The sequence below is a fragment of the Terrapene carolina genome, unplaced genomic scaffold (genome assembly GCF_002925995.2).
Source record: "Terrapene carolina triunguis isolate 2854851 unplaced genomic scaffold, T_m_triunguis-2.0 Scaffold443, whole genome shotgun sequence".
Lineage (NCBI taxonomy): Eukaryota > Metazoa > Chordata > Testudines > Emydidae > Terrapene > Terrapene triunguis.
The window spans coordinates 187165-206052 of NW_020664794.1; the positions used below are offsets into that span (position 1 = coordinate 187165).

General features: G+C 52.2%; 2 protein-coding genes across 2 annotated transcripts; both read right to left on the minus strand.

Annotated features, from left to right (window-relative positions):
- Window positions 1-5312, minus strand: LOC112120760 (oocyte zinc finger protein XlCOF6-like). The gene is made up of 3 exons (XM_024219909.2): window positions 5004-5312; window positions 4599-4700; window positions 1-3903 (listed from the first exon to the last, which is right to left on the minus strand). The coding sequence occupies exons 1-3, from the start codon at window positions 5035-5037 to the stop codon at window positions 2312-2314; spliced, it is 1728 nt and encodes a 575-aa protein (XP_024075677.1). The 5' UTR covers window positions 5038-5312; the 3' UTR covers window positions 1-2311.
- A 7187-nt stretch (window positions 5313-12499) lies between these two features.
- LOC112120761 (gastrula zinc finger protein XlCGF17.1-like) lies at window positions 12500-17895 on the minus strand. The gene is made up of 2 exons (XM_029913077.1): window positions 17732-17895; window positions 12500-15218 (listed from the first exon to the last, which is right to left on the minus strand). The coding sequence occupies exon 2, from the start codon at window positions 15040-15042 to the stop codon at window positions 14569-14571; it is 474 nt and encodes a 157-aa protein (XP_029768937.1). The 5' UTR covers window positions 15043-15218; window positions 17732-17895; the 3' UTR covers window positions 12500-14568.
- Between the last annotated feature and the right edge of the window lie 993 nt (window positions 17896-18888).

Sequence of the window (18888 nt, forward strand, 5' to 3'; positions counted from 1 at the left end):
GGGGCCGCTGGCTGAAGTGGGATTTGAGAGGTGCATAGGCCATCTGCATGGGCTGAATTTCCCCCGCAATGCTCTCACCGTTAGACCTGCTGGACAAAATTCAGCCACAACTCCTGTTGAGGGCAGTCTATTTATTGGCCCTCTCCCGCACATTCCAGGCATGCACAGAACCCATGGAGGTCAGGGATCCTCCAATGCCTGCTCTCTCCTCTGCCCACCTCCCCTGCTGGTGGTCAGAGCTGACCTCTCACTTGGGTTTCTTTTCCAGAAGATGCACAAGATGCTGGGCACCGAGCCCCTCCAGGGTGGTGCTGCATGCTCTCCCTGGCATTGGTGGGCGGGCAGGCAGAACGCTCAGCACCATGAGGAGCCCAGCCCCACATCTCTATATGGCTCTTCCTCACGTGGCTAATGCCCACCTCCCAGCTTTATCCCATGAGCTCAGCGTCACAAGTGTGGCTCTTGTAACAGGCCCGCAGGACTGCGGGAACCTGCTTCATGAGGCTCTCTCTGCACCTGCTGGGGCAAGGAGCTTTCTTCAGCCCATCTGGGGTTACGGGGTGTGTTCCTACTTGACCCTCTAGGGTGCTCCATGATGGGCACTACGAAAGAAACAAAACCCATCTGTACCCCCGGTCGGGTCTTTTCTCTAGATAAACTTTGGTACGTTTCTAATAGAACTGCCTTGAAACAAAGCACATGGGATGTCCTGCACCCAAGGCTGGACGACTGGTTGGCCTGTCTGGAACACCCCAGCCAACTTCTTTCTTTAAGTAGCAAAATACACGCAAACGCTGGCAACGCTTCATCTCCTGTTTATAGTATGAGACCAAGGGCCAAACAAATCACTGGTGTATTGCCACTGAAGTCAGGAGATTTACATCAGGGATGCCTTTGGCCTATAGATTTGAGGAGGACTCATTCTCAGGAGCATTTCTGAAATTTGCAGGGCGATTATTTGGGGCGTTGTCAAACGGCAAATCCACTCACGTCCTTCCTCTGGGCACCACTTTGAAGGACAGCCTGATTCTCAGCTGGTGTAAACTGGGATAACGCCTTTGAGGTCACTGTTGCTACACCAGTTCACACCAGTGGAGGATCTGGCCTTAACTGGGCATCCCTTCTAACAGTAGATGGGTTGGGTTTGGTTTTCATTTCCAACTGTTGTACTCGAGTCCTGGTTTCTCCCGTCACTGGTCTGCTGCGGATGGCAACTTGATTTTGCAGCTGAACGCGAGAGACATATTAAGCCACTTCAAGCACTCCTCCCCTTTGCCATGGCAGCACCGCTCCCCCAGGCTTTGCTCAATCTTCTTTCAAAAGGTCCCAGCTTTGGGGCTTCCACAGCTTCCTCTGGGAGACCGTGTCACAGACAACTAGGTCTCCCTTTTGGAGACGGTTATTCAGCCTACTTTTACCATTGCTCCGTTTCCGCCTGTTATTTCTAGTGATTCCCCCTTCGCCGCGCTAGACATTTTCTCTCCTTCCTTTGGTTATTACTCTGTTCAGTGATTCCCAGTCATACACCTGATTGGTCCATTGATTTGGCCTCTCTCCTGTGTGGGCTCCCTTGTGCTGAACTGTTCATTGCTTGTTTCTGAATGTCACTCTCTGACAGCCTTCCCTGGCTGACCAGAAGTTCATACACCTGAAAGAGTTCCTTCCACTCCTAAGTCCATAAGGCAGCCCACTTTGCTGAGGAGTTTTTCCCCAGATATGTTTCTGCATCTCCCCATATTTAAAAGGGGTAGATGGTTACCCTGGATTTCTTGTGGCTTGTTAGCTCACAACAACTGGGAGCATCTCCAATATCTTTTGTTGATCTTCACTCACCCAAGAAATTTTCCTGGATTCAGTTCCCAATGCTTGAGATGTTCATCTGCCATCTCCTTCCAGATAGGCTATTACCCCGGTGCCTCATTGCCAGGAAAAGGAAAGTCGTCAACACTGACCACCCGGAATGGGAGCTCCCCACTCAGCTCCTCCGTGTAGGTGGGTTTCCAGGGGACATTGCAGACGTTCACCCTGGGGGAAGACAGGTGCATATCCCTCACCCACATGTTTCTCTGTCCCCGTGGTGGGTTCACTGGTGCGTGCGGAGATGATGCTTCTGAATGAAGCCCTTTTCACACTGGGTGCACCAGTAAGGTCTCTCTCCCGTGTGAGTCTTAAAGTGGCATTTCAAGTTTTCGCCCTTCTGGAAGCTCTTCCCGCACTTGCTGCAGGTGTAGAGCCAGACTCCTGTGTGCTTGTGTTGATGCATCTTGAGGAGCTTGAGGGTCCGGATGGCGTCTCCTCAAAGGGTGCAGTCTTAGGGCTTCTCGCCAGCGTGTGTCCTCTGGTGCATCACCAGAGTCTGCTTGTGCCGAAAGCTCTTGCCACAGTTGCAGCAGATGAAGAGACTCTCCCCGGTGTGAGTTTGCTGGTGAACTTTCAGCACCCGGTGTGTCCGGAAGCTCTTCCCGCATTCGCTGCACAGGTAGGGCCGCTCGCCTGTGTGGATTCTCCGGTGGATCTTCAGGCACTCGGCGGTGCTGAAGCTCTTCCCACATTCACTGCACAGGTAGGGCTGCTCGCCCGTGTGCGTTCTCTGGTGCGTCACCAGGTGCTGTTTCTGGATGAAGCTTTTCCCGCACTCGGTGCAGAGGAATGGGCGCTCCCCTGTGTGCGTGTGCAAATGGCGCTTCAGGTTCTCGCTCTTCCGGAAGCCCTTCCCACACTCGCTGCAGGTGTGCTCGGAGGGCTTCTGCGCAGCGTGACTTTGCCGATGCCGTCGGAGCTGCTTGTGCACCGCGAAGCCTTCTCCGCAGTCATTACACGTGTAGGTGCTCCCCCCGGCGTGAGTTCTCGCGTGCCTCACGAGCGATTGCCTGTGGCTGAAGCTCTTCCCGCAAGCCTCACACACGTGGAGCGTCTTTCCCGTATGGATTTGCTGGTGAAAGCTGAGATCCTTGCGTATCCGGAAGCTCTTCCCGCACTCGCTGCACAGGTAGGGCCGCTCGCCCGTGTGGGTCCTCTGGTGCTTCACCAGGTGCTGCTTCTGGATGAAGCTTTTCTCGCACGCCGTGCATGCAAAGGGTCTCTCCCCTGTGTGGATCCGATTGTGCCGCTTCAGGTGCTCGCTCTTCCGGAAGTTTTTCCCACACTCGTCACACGTATGGGGCCGCTCCCCCATGTGGATCTGCTGGTGCAGTTTGAGATGCACGGGCATGCAAAAGCTTTTCCCGCAGCCAGGGCTTCTGTATGGTTTCTCTCCAGCGTGGATTCTCTGGTGGATCCTAAGGGTTTGCTTACAGCTGAAACTTCTCCCACAGTCGTTACGCACGTGCAGCTCCTCCCCAGCCTGAGTTCGCTGGTGAACGTGAAGAACCCCGTGCGTCTGGAAGCTTTCCCCACCCTCTCTGCCATGCAATGCCCTCTCCCCCAGGTGGGTGCTCTGGTGTGTTTTAAAGCGGGCAGACGTGCTGAAGCTCCTCCCACACTGGGGGCAGTTATACGGTGCCACCCCTGAATGGGTTCTCTGATGTGTTACCAGATGGTGCTTTTGGCGAAAGCTCTTTCCACACTCCGGGCAGGTGTAGGGTCTCTCCCCGGTGTGCGTCCGAAAGTGGCATTTCAGATTCCCACGCTTCTGGAAGCTTTTCCCACATTCGCTACATTTGTGAGGTTTCTCATCTGGGCTGAGCTGCTGTGGATTTGTGGTTTCAACAGGCTTTCCTTTCAGGTGGGCTTTTCTCCTCCCCACAGCAAGGCTGCCCTGACCAGTGCGGTTTACTCCCTGGATAGAAAAAAGCAAATTATATTCCTTTTCCGAGTCTCTGGATGGTGTCTCGACTTGTCCCAGGTTCTCAGCATTTTCCTTATCATCCTCATCCTCCTTAATTAGGAGCCTGAAATCAGCGGCTGGAATTAAAAAGAAAAAAACATTCTGGGCATCCACATGTGTTGGTTGCAAAGACCAAATCTGTTACCAACTAACCCTTGCTTCCAAGACATTTCAGCCCTTGTCACGCAGGTCTGCTACAGCTGCAGCTCAATACACTTGCGAGCAGCAAGTGTGAGCCGGCCTAATTATGGGTCTGATTCTGCCACTCTTGCATTAAGCACTCCCATTGAAATCAGTGGGACTATCTTTGGAGTAAGGGGAGATACAGGTGACAAAAATCTGGCTGTATGTTAGAACAGTTTTCCAAAAAGTGTGTGGTATTGAATTAAGTTGTAAGATCAATGTAGCTGAGGGACTTGCCGGAGTGAGTCCTGTTCACATAACAGGTTTCACAGCATGGACCCCTCAGAGAGTTTTCCTGGATACTCTGATATCAACCCATTCTGCGTTTGCTCTAAAATTCCTTGAATCCTCTACTCCAGCTCCACACTCCATTGGATCTCATCCTCCAGTTAATCGCCCCGAAACAAAAATTCATTCTTTTCACTAGACAGTAAACTCTCCCATGGGTCCCTGGGATTGATAACGGCCTGGATCACTTTCCCAATACAGCCCAACACAAACACTCATCTCTGATTGCTGCTGTTGTCTCAGATGGTAGCAATCTGCTCACGGTTTCTATGGCAGGGAAGCTAGTAAAATTCTTACTCACTTTCAGGTAATTCTATTTCTTCCAGATCCTGATGCTCCCAGAGCGATGGCTCTTCCTCCGGATTGTTCAGCAACGCAAGAGTAGGTCTGGGAACTGGATACCCTGTTCACAAAGACAGGATTACACAACAGTCTGAAAGATTCTCCTTCCACCCTGTGCTCGACTTCCCTATTCCCACCCCCTGGAGCAAGCTCTCGACAGCGCTAGCAATCCACACCCGCATCTGAGCAGCATCACTCATAGTGGGGCCAGGATTCGGCACTTCAATGTTCATTTGCAAAAACTCTGCAGCTTTTTATGTCCTGGGAAAGCTGGGGGCTTGGATATTCGCCTCCATCTCTGATCCCACCCAGGAACGTCAAAGCTCCTCCAACACGCAGTCAAACAATGAAAACCGATCTTTACCTAGTGAAATCAGATGATCATAATTCTCCCTCATCACCTCCCGGTACAGCGCCTTCTGCCATTCTGTCAATTTCTCCCACTCCTCAAGGGTGAAATAGACAGCGACGTCCTCAAATGTCACTGGCACCTGAAATCCAGGGGGACATACACTCAGCACCTACTGCTGACGCCCTGAGACTCAGCCAGGCAGAGGGACGTGTTTCTGTGCTGTACAGCGTGTTTATATTCTGCTGTGGATGTTTCATACACACAGTCTCATTTTTGGACACGTGTAAACTCCCAGGAATAGGAACTGCGTTTGGTACAGAGTCAGTGCTCACTACTTTATCCAGTGGTATCTGAGCACCTCAGCAAAGAGATAAAAAACCCCAAAGGAGCTTAGAAGTTGTAGTCTGAACTTTACTGCTGCCGCTACATGGCTTCCTCATTGCTCCGTCTCTACACACACAGGCCTGTCCTCCACTCTTCCTGGACATCTGGAACTCTTAGGCCTTGGCTACACTTGCGAGTTACAGCGCTGTAAAGCCGCCCCCAGCGCTGTAACTCACTGACCGGCTACACTGGCAAGGCACGTACAGCGCTGTATCTCCCTGGGTACACCATCTCTCCGAGAAGCATAAGAGATACAGCGGAGTGGCTACGACTCTCCCCTGTGAGTGTGTACCAGGAATCAACCTGCTGCACTGTACTGATCCCCTTGTCAAGTGGCCAATCCTCTCCATCGTTGTGACCGGCTGCAGGAATGCGGAAGTGCCGGTTTCAAAGCTCGTACCACAGAGAAAAAGCAAACAGTTTGCTGTTTGCTTTGAGTGAGTGAATGAATGAGCAGGGGGCCGGGAGTTCGGAACTTGCAAAATAGAGAGCTGACACGCTCCAAAAAGCACTCTCTCCCCCCCCCTCCCTGTCACAATCCACCCCACCCCCCCGTTTTGAAAAGCACGTTGCAGCCACATGAATGCTGGGCTAGCTGCCCATCATGCACCGCTCCCAACACAGCTGCAAATGTTGCCACGCCACTGCGCTGTCAGCGGTCAGTGTGGACAGACTGCAGCGCTTTCCCTACTCAGCTGTACGAAGACAGGTTTACCTCACAGCGCTGTACAGCTGCAAGTGTAGCCAAGGCCCTAGTCTTACACAATACATTGGCCAATCACTTGCTACAGGCCCCTTCTGACCAATCAGAACCTCCAGAGCAACGTCTGGTCAGCTTACAGGAGAGAAAAGTAAAGTCCTGATTGGTTGGAGGCACTTTACTATTCAGAGGTTTTGTCTTTTGAGCATATAGTTCTGCACCTCGCCTTTCTGTGCCCCAATTAGTGGGTTATTCCTTACAGTGTATTGAATCCATCACCTCTATAAGTTGCACATATAGAATCTCCACACCTAATAGGAGATTACGGCTTCTCGTGAAAACACATCTGCATGGTCTATCTCACAGAGGGCTAATCCAAAGCCTTCTGAAGTCAATGCAAGTCTTTCTAGGACTCCAGTGGGCTTTCAATGCGGGCTGAGACTTTTGCATCTTTTCCATGCTCTTCACAGCACTGAATGCGAATTTTTTTTGGAACATGTTGGGCTGACACTGACATTTATTTTTGTCTTTTAACGGTTAGATGAGGGAGGCCCAGCGTTTACAGCACCAACTTCCCTGATTTTAGAGCACAAGCAGCCGCTGCAGGCTATAAAGTGCTGTAGCCCCGTTGCACAGTTGCCAATTTTCACACAGTAAATAGGCCCCCCGACTTTCACAATAAGCCAAAATTCAAGCTAATCCCATTTCAAAACAAGGCCAAAACCAGCCAATCCCTAAGAACCCCAACACTCTATGTGACTAGATCCCCCCAGCGTGCAGCCTGGGACTGGGGTGGGCCTGCTGTGACCCCTGACTCTCTCCCCCCCTTGCCCCTGCAGCCTTGCCCTGCTTGCCGGGAGCCGATCAAAGAAAGCAGCAGTAACACGCTACAAGCCAAACAAGCTCCAAGCCAAAAACTAGCCAACAAGCAACTCACAAGCCAATTAAGCCAAAAACAAGCCCAAATTTCTGCATTTTTCCCACGGGTTTGGCATGTCTGTCCTGTTGGTGCCAGGAGATTAGAGAGACCAGGTGGGTGAGGTCAGATCTTTAATTGGACCAGCTTCTGTTGGGGAGAGAGACAGGCTGCTCCAACAAGAGAGATTCCCTCACCCACCTTGTCTCTCTGCCCAGCCAACAGATTGGGAAGGGCAGAACGGTTGAGCGTTACACCTGCAGGGGGCCAAGGGACACGCTGCAGGTAACGAGCGCCCTAGTCGGGCTGTTTGCTCCAATCTCGGGCCCCGATCCTGTGCTGGGCAAGGGGGCCTGGCTGGAGCCCAGTCCTGGTGCCAGGGCTTATCCCCCTGGATTGCAGGAGCCCGGCAGCGTGGGGCGTTCAGAGCTTGGGGGAGTGGGGCCAGGGGAACCCACCCCCTGCCCTGCCGCGGGGGGGGGGGGCGCCTCTGCCTGGCACCAGCTGATGGCAGCCCTGGGAATCGCCCCAGTTCACAGCCCCCCGAGGAAGAGGCGGGGGGCAGCAGCGGGGCAGGTGTTCCCGGCAGCAGGGGAAGCTGCTCCCCGCAGCCCCAGGGGAGGCCGCCAGGGCCCTGCAAACTCCGCCCCTGACTCCCGGTGAAGCGGGGTGGGGGGTCCCCGCGGGCGGCCCGGGACCCTCCCTCGCCCTGCTGGGATCCACCCCCAGGGCCCGCCCAGCACCCGCAGCATCCCCCGGCTCCTACCCGAACAGGGGCCCCGCCAGCCATCGCCCGGGCGCCGCTGCAGCCGAGCGGGGACCCCGCCGAGCCCCGCTCCCGACCCCTGCTCCTGGGAGCCGCGGGCTCCCCGCACGCTCCCGCTTCGCCTGGGCAGCGCCTCCTGCGGGGCTCGCTGAGCCCCGCTCCAGCGCCACGTGTGTGTAATTACCGGAGACCCCGCCCCCACCGGCGCGTTTCCGCCACACCAACAGGTGCTTCATGCCCCCCTCGATGGGGCGGGGTGCGGGGCCAGGGGTCGGGCTGGCCAGTTGTAAGGCGCCATTAACAGAAGTTGGTTCTGGGTCCAAAAACCAGCCACCCTAAAGCATGTTAGGGGCCGGGGGCTGGTTCCTCCCATTAGCTACTTGCCCCAGCCCCGGGGTGACTGGTGGAGAAGAATGAGGGGGGATTTGATAGCTGCTTTCAACTACCTGAGGGGGGGTTCCAAAGAGGATGGAGCTCGGCTGTTCTCAGTGGTGGCAGATGACAGAACAAGGAGCAATGGTCTCAAGTTGCAGTGGGGAAGGTCTAGGTTGGATATTAGGAAACACTATTTCACTAGGAAGGTGGTGAAGCACTGGAATGGGTTACCTAGGGAGGTGGTGGAGTCTCCATCCTTAGAGGCTTTTAAGGTCAGGCTTGACAAAGCCCTGGCTGGGATGATTTAGTGGGTGTTCGTCCAGCTTTGAGCAGGGTATTGGACTAGATACCTCCTGAGGTCCCTTCCAACCCTGATATTCCAGGATGCTATGATCAGGACTTTCTTTCCAGCAGAGGTGGTTTGGGGGTTGGTCAGAGGAGGCAGTTTTCGTTGTGGAAGGTGACGATGCAAATCAGGAAGGGCGAAGAGCTTTTTCAGCCCTGGACTTTGTTAACATGGCCCAGGGCTGATGGGCCTCCAAGCCAAACTCTGATACGTGTATAACAGCATGCGGCGCAGCTGTCTGTATTCTGCTCAGCTCCCAGTGTAGTCACTCTGGATTTATAGCAGTGTAAAAGCAAGAGGAAAAATTCACCGAGTCTCTGGAATGATTTATCAGTTCTCACTTCTTCAGCCTGCATCCCACGGCAAGAAAACTCCACTACAACCGCTTCATGAAATAATGGTGACCCAAGGTCCTCTTTGCAGAGGGCACAGGGGTACATAAGGGTTGCAAGGATCCCCCGGGTCTGGTATGTATGCAGTAGCCGGCCCATGAATGTCATGTAGGGTCTCCAATGAAAGTGTGTGTCACACTGGTTATCATAATCATTGCAAGATGCATGTATGGAAAATATGTTGAGTTCTGTTTGATGCTAAAAACTCTGTTTTCTAGGGCGGTGAGTTAAGGCAAGTCACTGACAGGTGATCCACAAACTCCTGTCAGGCAGGGGGTAATTGATGCTCATCTCATTCTGGCCGGTCGCTGTGATTAATCTCTGAGCAAAAGTATTGCCGAGCTTAAAATAAACAAAGGTATTGTCAGTGTTACGCCTCAAACTTCCGCTTGGCAGAAGCAAAGAGGGCACGCTTGGCAGAGGCGAAAGGGGCACGCTTGGCAGAAGTCAGGTAAGACTTGTGATCCAAACGCGCTGCAACCAGATAACACATTCTAACTCCTATAAAAGGAGATAAGCTGTGCCCCGGGGGGGCACAGCTTGTCTAACTCACAATTAAAACAATTGGCTACAAGAAAATACGTAAGTATAAATTATACGGTCAAAGCGACAACGCTAACCACAATAAAGATTTGGCTGAGCCTAATTGGTCGATCTGTTTTAAGACGTGGCGGACAGATCAGATAAAAAATATAAAGGCACGGGCCTGCGTGTGTGTTTTGGACATAAGGGAAACCTGACCCACACCCCCTGAACCGAAGGGACGTGCACTTCGCGACCGTCTGTACCTGGCCGTGCAGAAAACGACTGACTGAAGGGTAACGTATTCTCGGGTGAATGCAGGGTAAGGTTATGGAGTGAAGAAGTCTGGTTGCTTGGGCAGAACTGATCTCAAGTTGTATTGATACTATAGTGTTAAAATAGTAGTAAGTAGCTAATGAATAATAATTTTACATGCACTTGTGCTTGTCTTCAGTATAACTTGCCATTTATATTAATCCTTATTCAGTGCTGGTCTTTAATCTTGCTTTTCTTATTTTGTCTGTGTTGCTTTTATAGTCAAGTCATTTAAAACCTTTTTTGAGGCAATCAGTAGTTTTAATTTTTCTTATATGGGCACTACTCAACCTCATTACATCTGTGGTGGGAAAGTAGTGATCACCAAGGGCACAATTAGGGTCCTGACGCGTGCCTCCCTCTTCCTTTATTTCTGCAGTCATGTGCAAATTAAGTACTGTACAATTCACAATGGACGGCCATTTACCATATGAGCAAAATGCTAGTCATTAGATTGTGGAGGTTGCAGGACAAAACAAGAACACCTGGGCTTATCCTTTTACAGTATATCTGGGATGTAGATGAACCCCCAGTTCTCCTTCAATCTATGTGAACAAACCACCAGTGGGCTTGATCTTATGGGAAGTGGTTGAAAAGGCTGGGGAAAGGACGGGGGGTCAGCTAGCTTGCAGGAGCCAGGGGCGTGCCTTGAGAGTTCTGTTGAGGTGCTAGCGAGCATGCTATGATTTTGTTTCATATGTAACCATTTGTTTCCAACACTCTTTTTGTCCCTCGCTTGACTCTCAGTTCTCTGATGTTAAACGTATCCCTGTTGTCGCTATACATCTACCGGAGCCGTGTGACGCAGAGCGGGGACCCTGAGCGGGCGTGTTCTGATCCTTTGGGAGCAGCGAATCCGAGAGCTCTGCATTCAGTGGTATTAGGAGAACAAGTGATAATGTAGGATTCAGGCCTGTATTTTCACCTGAGAAAGAATTTTGGGCCTTGTTTGCCTGTTTGATTCTTGATACACTTATATTCTTACTCATATGTGTGAACAAAGGACAAAGACACCGTGTGTGTTGCTTCTGCCGGGCCAGATGGGTTTGTTAGTATAACGGGAACAGATAAGAGCAGTTGAAGTATAGAACAGATGATAACAGTCAAAGCGTTACTGGGCATGGTGGGAGTGTAATATACGAGTGCACACTTGAAGACTGCCTATCCCTATCTCAAGGCAAGGTCAAGCAACCAGTCGGGAGGGACAAGGGGGATTGGGGGGAAGGTATAAAACACTGAAAGGCCAAAGAAATGCCTGTCCCTGACGGTACACAACCTCACTCCTTGCCCCTCCCATGGAGTACAAAAGAGGTGGGACAAAGACCCCAGACTCATGACCCCCCCGCCCAAACGGGACACGACCATAACTTGTAAGGGGTGGGACCGAGGGTGTGCATTGCAGGTATAATTATGCCTGCTAAAAGGGAATGGGGACGCAGGCAAAGCTCTGCAGCGTCGGAGCCAGGCAGGGGGACGCGGGGTGAAGGCTCCGTGGCGTCGGAGCCGGGCAGGGGGACGCGGGGTGAAGGCTCTGCGGCGTCAGAGCTGGGACCAGGACACTGGGAAACAAGGCTGTGTGGTGTCAGAATCATGGACATGCTTGTTTGAACCTAACCCCAATACAGATCTTATTGCCTGCATATCGGACTTCTGGTCTTCTGCTTTCTGTCTGCGTGACAAGAACCGGGGGAGGGGGTGAAAAGAAAGCCCTCGAACAAGTGGATCAGGGCTGAGCACTCCAGAGGGATGTTCCAAGGACTTGGCCATTGGCAGATGCCTATCGCTAACCTGTACAGAGAGCAAGGGCGGCGGAGGCCTGGAAGGCTGGTGGTTTCAGGGAGCTAATCCACAGCAGGTCCAGACAAGACATCCTCCCACTAAGGACAGGTGGTGGTGGGGTCGTGGGAAGCGTCACAAGCTGCCATTAGTGAGCAGGCAGCACAGGGACTGGGTGCCTTGGCCCTGCACCACGGAATAGAAGACCTGCCTTCATCCATCCTCTGCCAGCCCGGGGTAGGAGCTGTCGGGACAGAGTGTTCCACATGGAGCGGAGGCTGGAGGAGACACACAAGTGAAGGACAGAGTCTCTGAGCTGTAAGTTAAATGGCCCTTAGATGGACTATGGCATATAGGGGTGTCAAAACTGGTGGAACTCACTGAGGAACCAAGAGGGGAGGGTGGCCTTGAAACGACACTCACTTCGACTCTCTCCCACCCACTCTAGGGCTGTGTAAGTAGGTCCTGTGGAGTCTGTATTGGACTCCCTTCCACTGGGGGATTTAGGAAACCGTTAGCGGGATTTGTTGAGGCATTATGTCAGGTCTGCCACAGCTGAATGCATAGGCGCCGGCTTCCTCTCTACCTGGTGGGGTGCTCAACTGCCCCAGGCCCTGCCCCCACTCCAGCTCTTCCCCCAAGCCGTCACCCCACCCCTTCCCACCTTTGCTCCGCCCCCCACCCCTTCTCCGCCTCTTTCTGCCCCCTCCCCTGAGCACGCTCTGTCCCCGCTCCTCCCCTTCCCTCCCAGCACCTCCTGCACACCACGGAACAGCTGATCCGCGGGGGGTGCTGGGAGGGAGGGGGAGAAGTTGATCAGCCGGGCTGCAGGCAGGGGGGAGGCACTGGGAGGGGAGGGAGGGAAGCTTGGCAGCTGGTGGGTGCTAAGCACCCACGGAGTCGGCGCCTATGGCTGAATGGATTGAGGCTGTAATGAATCCGTGCTTGAGAAGCACAGTGGCCGTGCCCTGGAGTTAATTAGATCTGCAGAAAGAGCTCGGTTTGTAATACACTATTTTTATTGCTCCAAACACCCTGCACACAGTCCATGAGATTACAAAGGATTCACAGGTATTGCTGGTAGGGATGTAACTATCGCTTAAGGAAGTACCTGTTTAAACTATTAAAATGATATCGTTAACCGTTTAATCGTTCACCAGTTCACAATCTACCCCTGGCGTGGGTGGACCCACCCTGCCGTCTCTCCTCGGAGATGGAGTGCAGTGGGCTGGGGGACGGTTTGCATGTGCACGGCTGGGCGCTGCCACCTCTCGCTCTCCCAGTTTCTAGGCACTGCTGAGTGCGGCTAGTTCGGCAGATTACTGCCGGGAGAGCAGTGGTGCCAGGGCAGATCCAAGTGTTCCAGCAGATCCAGTGGTTCCCGGGCAGACCCACCGCTGCAGCCAGCTGCAAGAGAAGCAGAGCTGGGGGGGGCTGCTGGGCTGCCCCCAGCGGTGCCCTCTCTGCCGGGCACAGGCTGATCCAGCGGCACCCCGAGCTGCAAAAGCGCTGCAAGCTCCCGCATCCCCTGGGTATTGCTGTGACATTTTTGATGTGCACGTTAGCTATTACAATGTCACAAAATTATTTTACCAATCTGTTTTAAACGTTAACTGGAATCTATTAACGGTAAGACTAATACTGATTGGTTAACATTTTACATCCCTAACTGCTGTACGGTTCTACCACACGCGACAACAATGCAATAAAGCCCTTCGCTCACCACTAGAGAGAGACATTGGTTTCTGCCATTGCTACTCACACCAGCGAACGATTATTATGCGTTCCAAGTGAAGTCTGCAGCACACGTCCAACGCCTCCGCTGATGCCAGCCGTTCTTGGGCCTTCCAAGCTCCCACAGACAAGGAGGTGCAAGGACAGGAAAATCAAGCCCTAGCCTGGCTCAGAGAAGCATCAGGCACACAAACTTCAGACTAGATTTTTTTAAAAAGTGTCTGAATGTTTCTGTGTGTCAGCATGGTGCTGGAGAAAGGTGACAGCCCAGGAGACAGGCTTCCTCTATCCCCAGAGCATGTACATAGACAGCGTGGTGCAAGCAACCCAAACCGTGCTCTTGATCTGGGGAAGTCCAGTTCTAGCAGGCAGGACCGGTAATTCTGCACAACTCATTCAAACCTCAGCCTCTCTGCTGGGAATGCCAGGAAAGGGTCAATTTAGGAAGGGTACATGGAGAGCTGTCTACTGATAAAATGGCTGAGACCCAGCATATTCATTTCTCATGGGCCACTTTCCATCACTATCAACCCCAGCGAGATTTAAACTTAGCAGCAGAAAGCTCACCCTCTCATTAGGAATTGCTCTTCAGTGCTCCTCGACTTTTTTAAAAATTGCCTGGAGATCCTGCGAAGCCTGGTGACTCCATCAGCTCTAACACCTCAGCACATGTTGTGTCATCTCACCTCTACCAGAAGACAGCTGAAGCACTGAGCCACCCTAGAGGTTCCTGGAGACTTTCCTAAGTGACAGATCTGTGTGTGCGCACACACGTTTTCACAGTCCTCTCCACCGACTTTAACGACAAAGATGGCCACTACTTTGACTCCTTTTAGTTCTCCAGAGCTAGACCAGCTAAGGGGGAGAGAGCTGGATTCTAAACCTTCTTGGACATCAGCGGGAATCATTGTGGGGATTTTCTATGGCCCGTGTTATCCAGGAGGTCAGACTAGATGGTTGCAATGGTCCCTTCTGGCCTTGGAATCTAGGAATCATCAACAGAATTCTTTAAGTTCAAGTCATTTTCACAGGGACAAAACTTAAACACACACAGCCAGCAGATGTGTTGAGCAAGAACGTGCTATTCTTACTCTTCAGAGTAAAACCACCCTTTCAATAGTTCCATTCAAGTCCTATGTGCTGATGTACGGTGGTTTTATTAAGGGTGAACTGAACAATGAGCCTTAAAGTGTCCATCGCATCAGATGGGTGGGGGAATATGTCTTACACTTTTTGGATGCTGTTCCTAACTTGGGTGCACAATATGTTTTCATTTGTCCGGGCAAGTTTTCCCCACGTGCAATGAAATGTCAGATTTTTGTTCTTTCTGTGCAACTTGTGGCCCAGCGGATTAAGCCTCCTGGCTTGTTTTATTGTAACGCACAACAGGAAAAGTGAACTTTGGAACCATGATCACCGAGACCGGCGTTTTTCTTGCATGAGTGACCTGGTGACGCTGAAGATCACGAATGGCTTGAAAACGTCTCCCGCATTCTCTGCACAGGCACGGTGGCTTGGTTATGTGGGTCTCCTGGTGCCTGAGCAGCTGTTGCTTCTGAACGAAGCACTTCTCGCACTTGGTGCATTTAAACCGCTTCTCCCCTGTGTGGACTCTCAGGCGCATTGCCAGGTCTCGCTTTTGAGCAAAGCATTTCCCATATTCAGCACACACACGGGTCCTCTCTGCATGTGTGAGCTGGTGACAGTCCGGATCTGCATGCTTTGCGAAGTGCTTCTCACGTTGGCTCCTTTTCTTCTTGTCCCGCTCCGAGGGATTTGGGATTGTAGCGGACGTCTTGTGGCTCAGGCTGGACAGAGCTAACATGGTGGGCAGCCTCCTGTTCTGCTTGGAGACACTGCTCTCACTTGGGCAGTCTTCTTCCTCGCCGGACACCTGCAAGGCCTGCTCCCTACAGTCCCCGGGTAATATACTGCCTTGTCCCAGGCTTACATCATACCCTTCGTCATGCCTCTCCACCTTGAGCCGGACCCCGAGAGCATCTGCAGGATTAGAATCAATGGCCAGACAATGGTCAGCGACAAAGAACCTTGACATGACAATAGATTTTGTTTTACGGGGGGATTCCAAGACACGGAGCCTTTCAGAAACTTCGTATGGGCCTGCCAGGGGGACAGCTCGGGACTCACAAATCCACTTGGCAAGAGGAACTCTGCAACGTGTAGCATCAGGCTCCTAGTCCAGAACACAAGGGCTCTTCTCAGGCTGTGTCTACGCTCGGCAGTTTTGTCGGTAAAACTTTTGTTGGTCAGGGGTGTGGGGGGGGAAAAACACTCCCCCGATGGACATAAGTGTCACCAACAAAAGTGCCGGTGTGGACAATGCTTAGTCGGTGGGAGACACTCTCCTGCTGACATCGCTCCTGCTGCTCGTTGGCGGTGGTTTAATTATGCCGGTGGGAGAGCTCTCGCCCGCGGGCACAGAGCAGCTACACGGAGACCTTACAGCGGCGCAGCTGCAGCAGTACAACTGGGTCGCTGTAAGGTCCATCGTGTAGACTTGGCCTAAGATGGACAACATTGACTCCACAAACCCACCAGCATGTCTTGGCAGGTAATTTGCTATTCAGACACTGTGCTCTAGACCTGAATTGTAAAAAAAAAAACCCCACCATCCTCTACACCAAGATGTGAATTCAACAGTGAAATGAATACAACTGCCCCCTCCCCCCGAGGTTTTGGGCCTGGATCTGACCCACATCACTTTCCCTGCTAAGTGTGGGTACAGCAGAAGCCATTTCATCCGGAACAACAGACCGGCAGAATTTTGGTTTTGGCAGAGGGAGAGAACTGATTACATTTCTAATCGCCCTGACTCCAACCATTACTGGGGGTTGCAAGGTTGGTCATTCCAATGCAGCTGAACCCCCTTCCCTGTTAGTGGCTGGAGGATTATACCTGCACAAAACGGCTCTGAGTTGCCCAAAATACAGGGCAGGAATTCCATATTAACAGAGATCACTGTAGACACCTTCTTTTCTGAGCCATGTTGAGCAAAGGAAGGGAATCTCTATCCGGCCAGACACCACAGAACCCACCGTAAACTTCCCGTTGATAAAGGGAGACAAGAAGGAAAACTGGTATAATCAGAGAGGGGCTGTGATGATGTAGGCATGCCCAGACCAACCCAGGCAGGCATTAGATCTACTGCATATCCAATCACCTTCTTGATACTTCACCTAAGGGCGGGGTAGTGTGTGGGCTCTGCCGAAAGCTCAGAACTAGCGGACCCTCATGGAGAATACGAGAGGTTAGTACAGGAAATATTTTAAGAGCGATGGAAAATGTGTTGGAGACACAGCATGTCACCTGAGGCGGGGCAGGGCTCAGAACTAACTCAATCAAGAGTGCGAACACAACCCAGCCCAGCGTCTGACCACCTGCAGGCCTGAGCACTGACAAAGGCAAAAGGACCCCAAGAGACGACTCCGACTAGGGGACCCTGAGGGCTGGGCTGAGCTGAAGTTAATGTGATGGCCCGATTATGAAAACAGATAAAAAGTCTGGGGCTGTATAAGAGCTGAAGAAAGGGCACACGATGTTATCCATCCAGAGGTGCTGCTCTGCCAGCGGGAGTGTCTCATGGAAAGGGGATCCCCGCTCTCTGGGCTGGACGGACTGACCGACCATTGGGTGAGAAATACCTTATTAACAAGTGCCTTTCCAGTCTAATAACTACAGGCTCTAGTTTGCGTTTTATGTCTTTTACCTGTATCCTTATGTTTCCAAATCCTTTCACTTGCTTTCATTTGAATCTTTTACTGAAGCTTTGCTAAATAAACTTCCATTTGGTTTTACCGTAGACACATCTAAGTGCCTTGTGCCAAAGAGAACGCTGAACTGAGGTGAGGCCAGTGAACCCAAGAGCACTGCTTCCAGGGAGGCAACAGATCAGCGCACGTTGTGGGTGTCCTGAAGACAGGGGACGAGGCACTCGGCTGTACTAAACCGCTAACCTGCAGTGGGAAAGGGCAGGGCTTGCGATAGCCTGCTGTGGAATTTGTGTAGCTTCGGGAGAGTTTCCCCTGGTGGGCGCAGACAAGACTCCCTCATGCCATTAGCAGGTAATAGCGATTCACCCCACGCACCTAGGTTAGCCCTGAAAAGTGTCACACGTGGACTCTGGTGCCAAGAATAAAACACATTCGCCATTTTCTGCAGCGATACAAACCCCCTCACATCTGACGCTGAGCATTCTTCTCTAGCGAGAAAGGTGGTAATAGCACCAAGCACTTGAGCGGCACTTAGCCGGTGCAATTCAACAGGGTGCAAAGGGCCAGCCCTGCAGGGGCAATGCCTGATCCTGCATTCCTGATGTGCCCGAGTCACCCGCACTTCACTGGAGCCACAGCTTGTGGGATTGCCACAGCTCCACCAACTTCAATTTACGCTCCATCAGCTTCCCCCCACGCCAGGAGCAGATCTGCCCCTGGGTGTTTCGAACGCACCAGGAACGCAGGCGCAGGCCTAGTGGCTATGCAAATGTTGCCACTCACACGCAGGTGATTCTTTTCCTTTCAGATCCAGCTGATCCGAGAGGCCTGGCTCTTCCCCTGGGTCAATCTGCGATAAAATGGCAGGACTCCCACACTGATACCCTGTGAACACAGAGAAAGGGATTACAGAGCCATCGGGAGGAGCTGGCCCAGTCCCATGAGCTCTTGATCACCATCTGCAGGAGCTGAGGATGATCAGACCCCGAAATGTCAGTTGCAAAGAAATATGACTATGAAACCAGAACAAAGCTGTAAATCCTATTTCTGTCCGTTTGTGCTCCGGGATTCCATCGTGCCCCATTCCATGTGGATGGATGGAAGTAAGCGAGATTGCTCCACTTTTGTTTAGAGTGGGCGTAGCTGGGCTCCATCAGGAATCCACGGGTCAGGAGATTAGCCCTGAATCAATAGCCCTTAAAAAACCCCTCCAAAGATCCCACAGCTCCATGCCAGAAACCGAACACTGATCTTTACCCAGTGAGATCAGACTGGCATAATTCTCCTTCATCACCTCTCGATACAGCTCCTTCTGCCACACCGATAAAACCTCCCACTCCTCCCGGGAGAAAGAGATGGTGACATCTTCAAAGGTCAGTTGCACCTGAAATCACAAGCAGTTACTCAACCCTGTCTGCGTCCATCGCCTGCCAGCTCTGACAAGACTGCCGGGTTTTCCTTCCTGAGTTTCCGAGGACACCTCCTACCCTAATCTCTTCAGGGAAGGGCCAGTCATTTACTGTGTGTGTGTACAGCACCTCACACAACGGGGCCTGATCCTGACTGGTGCTAAAGTAACATACAGCCAGAGCCTTCCTATAAGTAGGGAATCTGATAACTGGCAGTCACTGGAGCTAGACTCCGTGCCATCCTGGGGGTAGAGCTGATGGTTCTTTGCATGGCACCTCCTCCAGGCAGGAATTGCAGGCTGAGGGTAAGAAGAGCCCATGTACAGGAGGGGCTCCACAGCTCTTAGCACTCCAGGGATACAGATACTTTGGATACGGTTCTCTGTATTTTTATGGCACCTTCCATCTGGGGAACCCAGAGCATCTGGTCATTCTCACGGCCCTCCTGTCAAGTAGGAAAAGAGAGTTATCCCCATTCTACAAGCGGGGAAACCAAGGCAGAGAGAGGTTAAGGGACTTGTCCAAGATCAC

Bases quoted from the DNA above. Each gene is read 5' to 3' on its own strand.
- LOC112120760 (XM_024219909.2), bottom strand. From the start codon at position 5,037: ATGAGGGAGAATTATGATCATCTGATTTCACTAG. The intron at 4,701-5,003 runs GTAAAGATCGGT...CTTTGTGAACAG, and splicing joins TGATCATCTGATTTCACTAG to GGTATCCAGTTCCCAGACCT. The intron at 3,904-4,598 runs GTGAGTAAGAAT...TTTTAATTCCAG, and splicing joins AGAAATAGAATTACCTGAAA to CCGCTGATTTCAGGCTCCTA.
- LOC112120761 (XM_029913077.1), bottom strand. From the start codon at position 15,042: ATGTTAGCTCTGTCCAGCCTGAGCCACAAGACGTCCGCTACAATCCCA.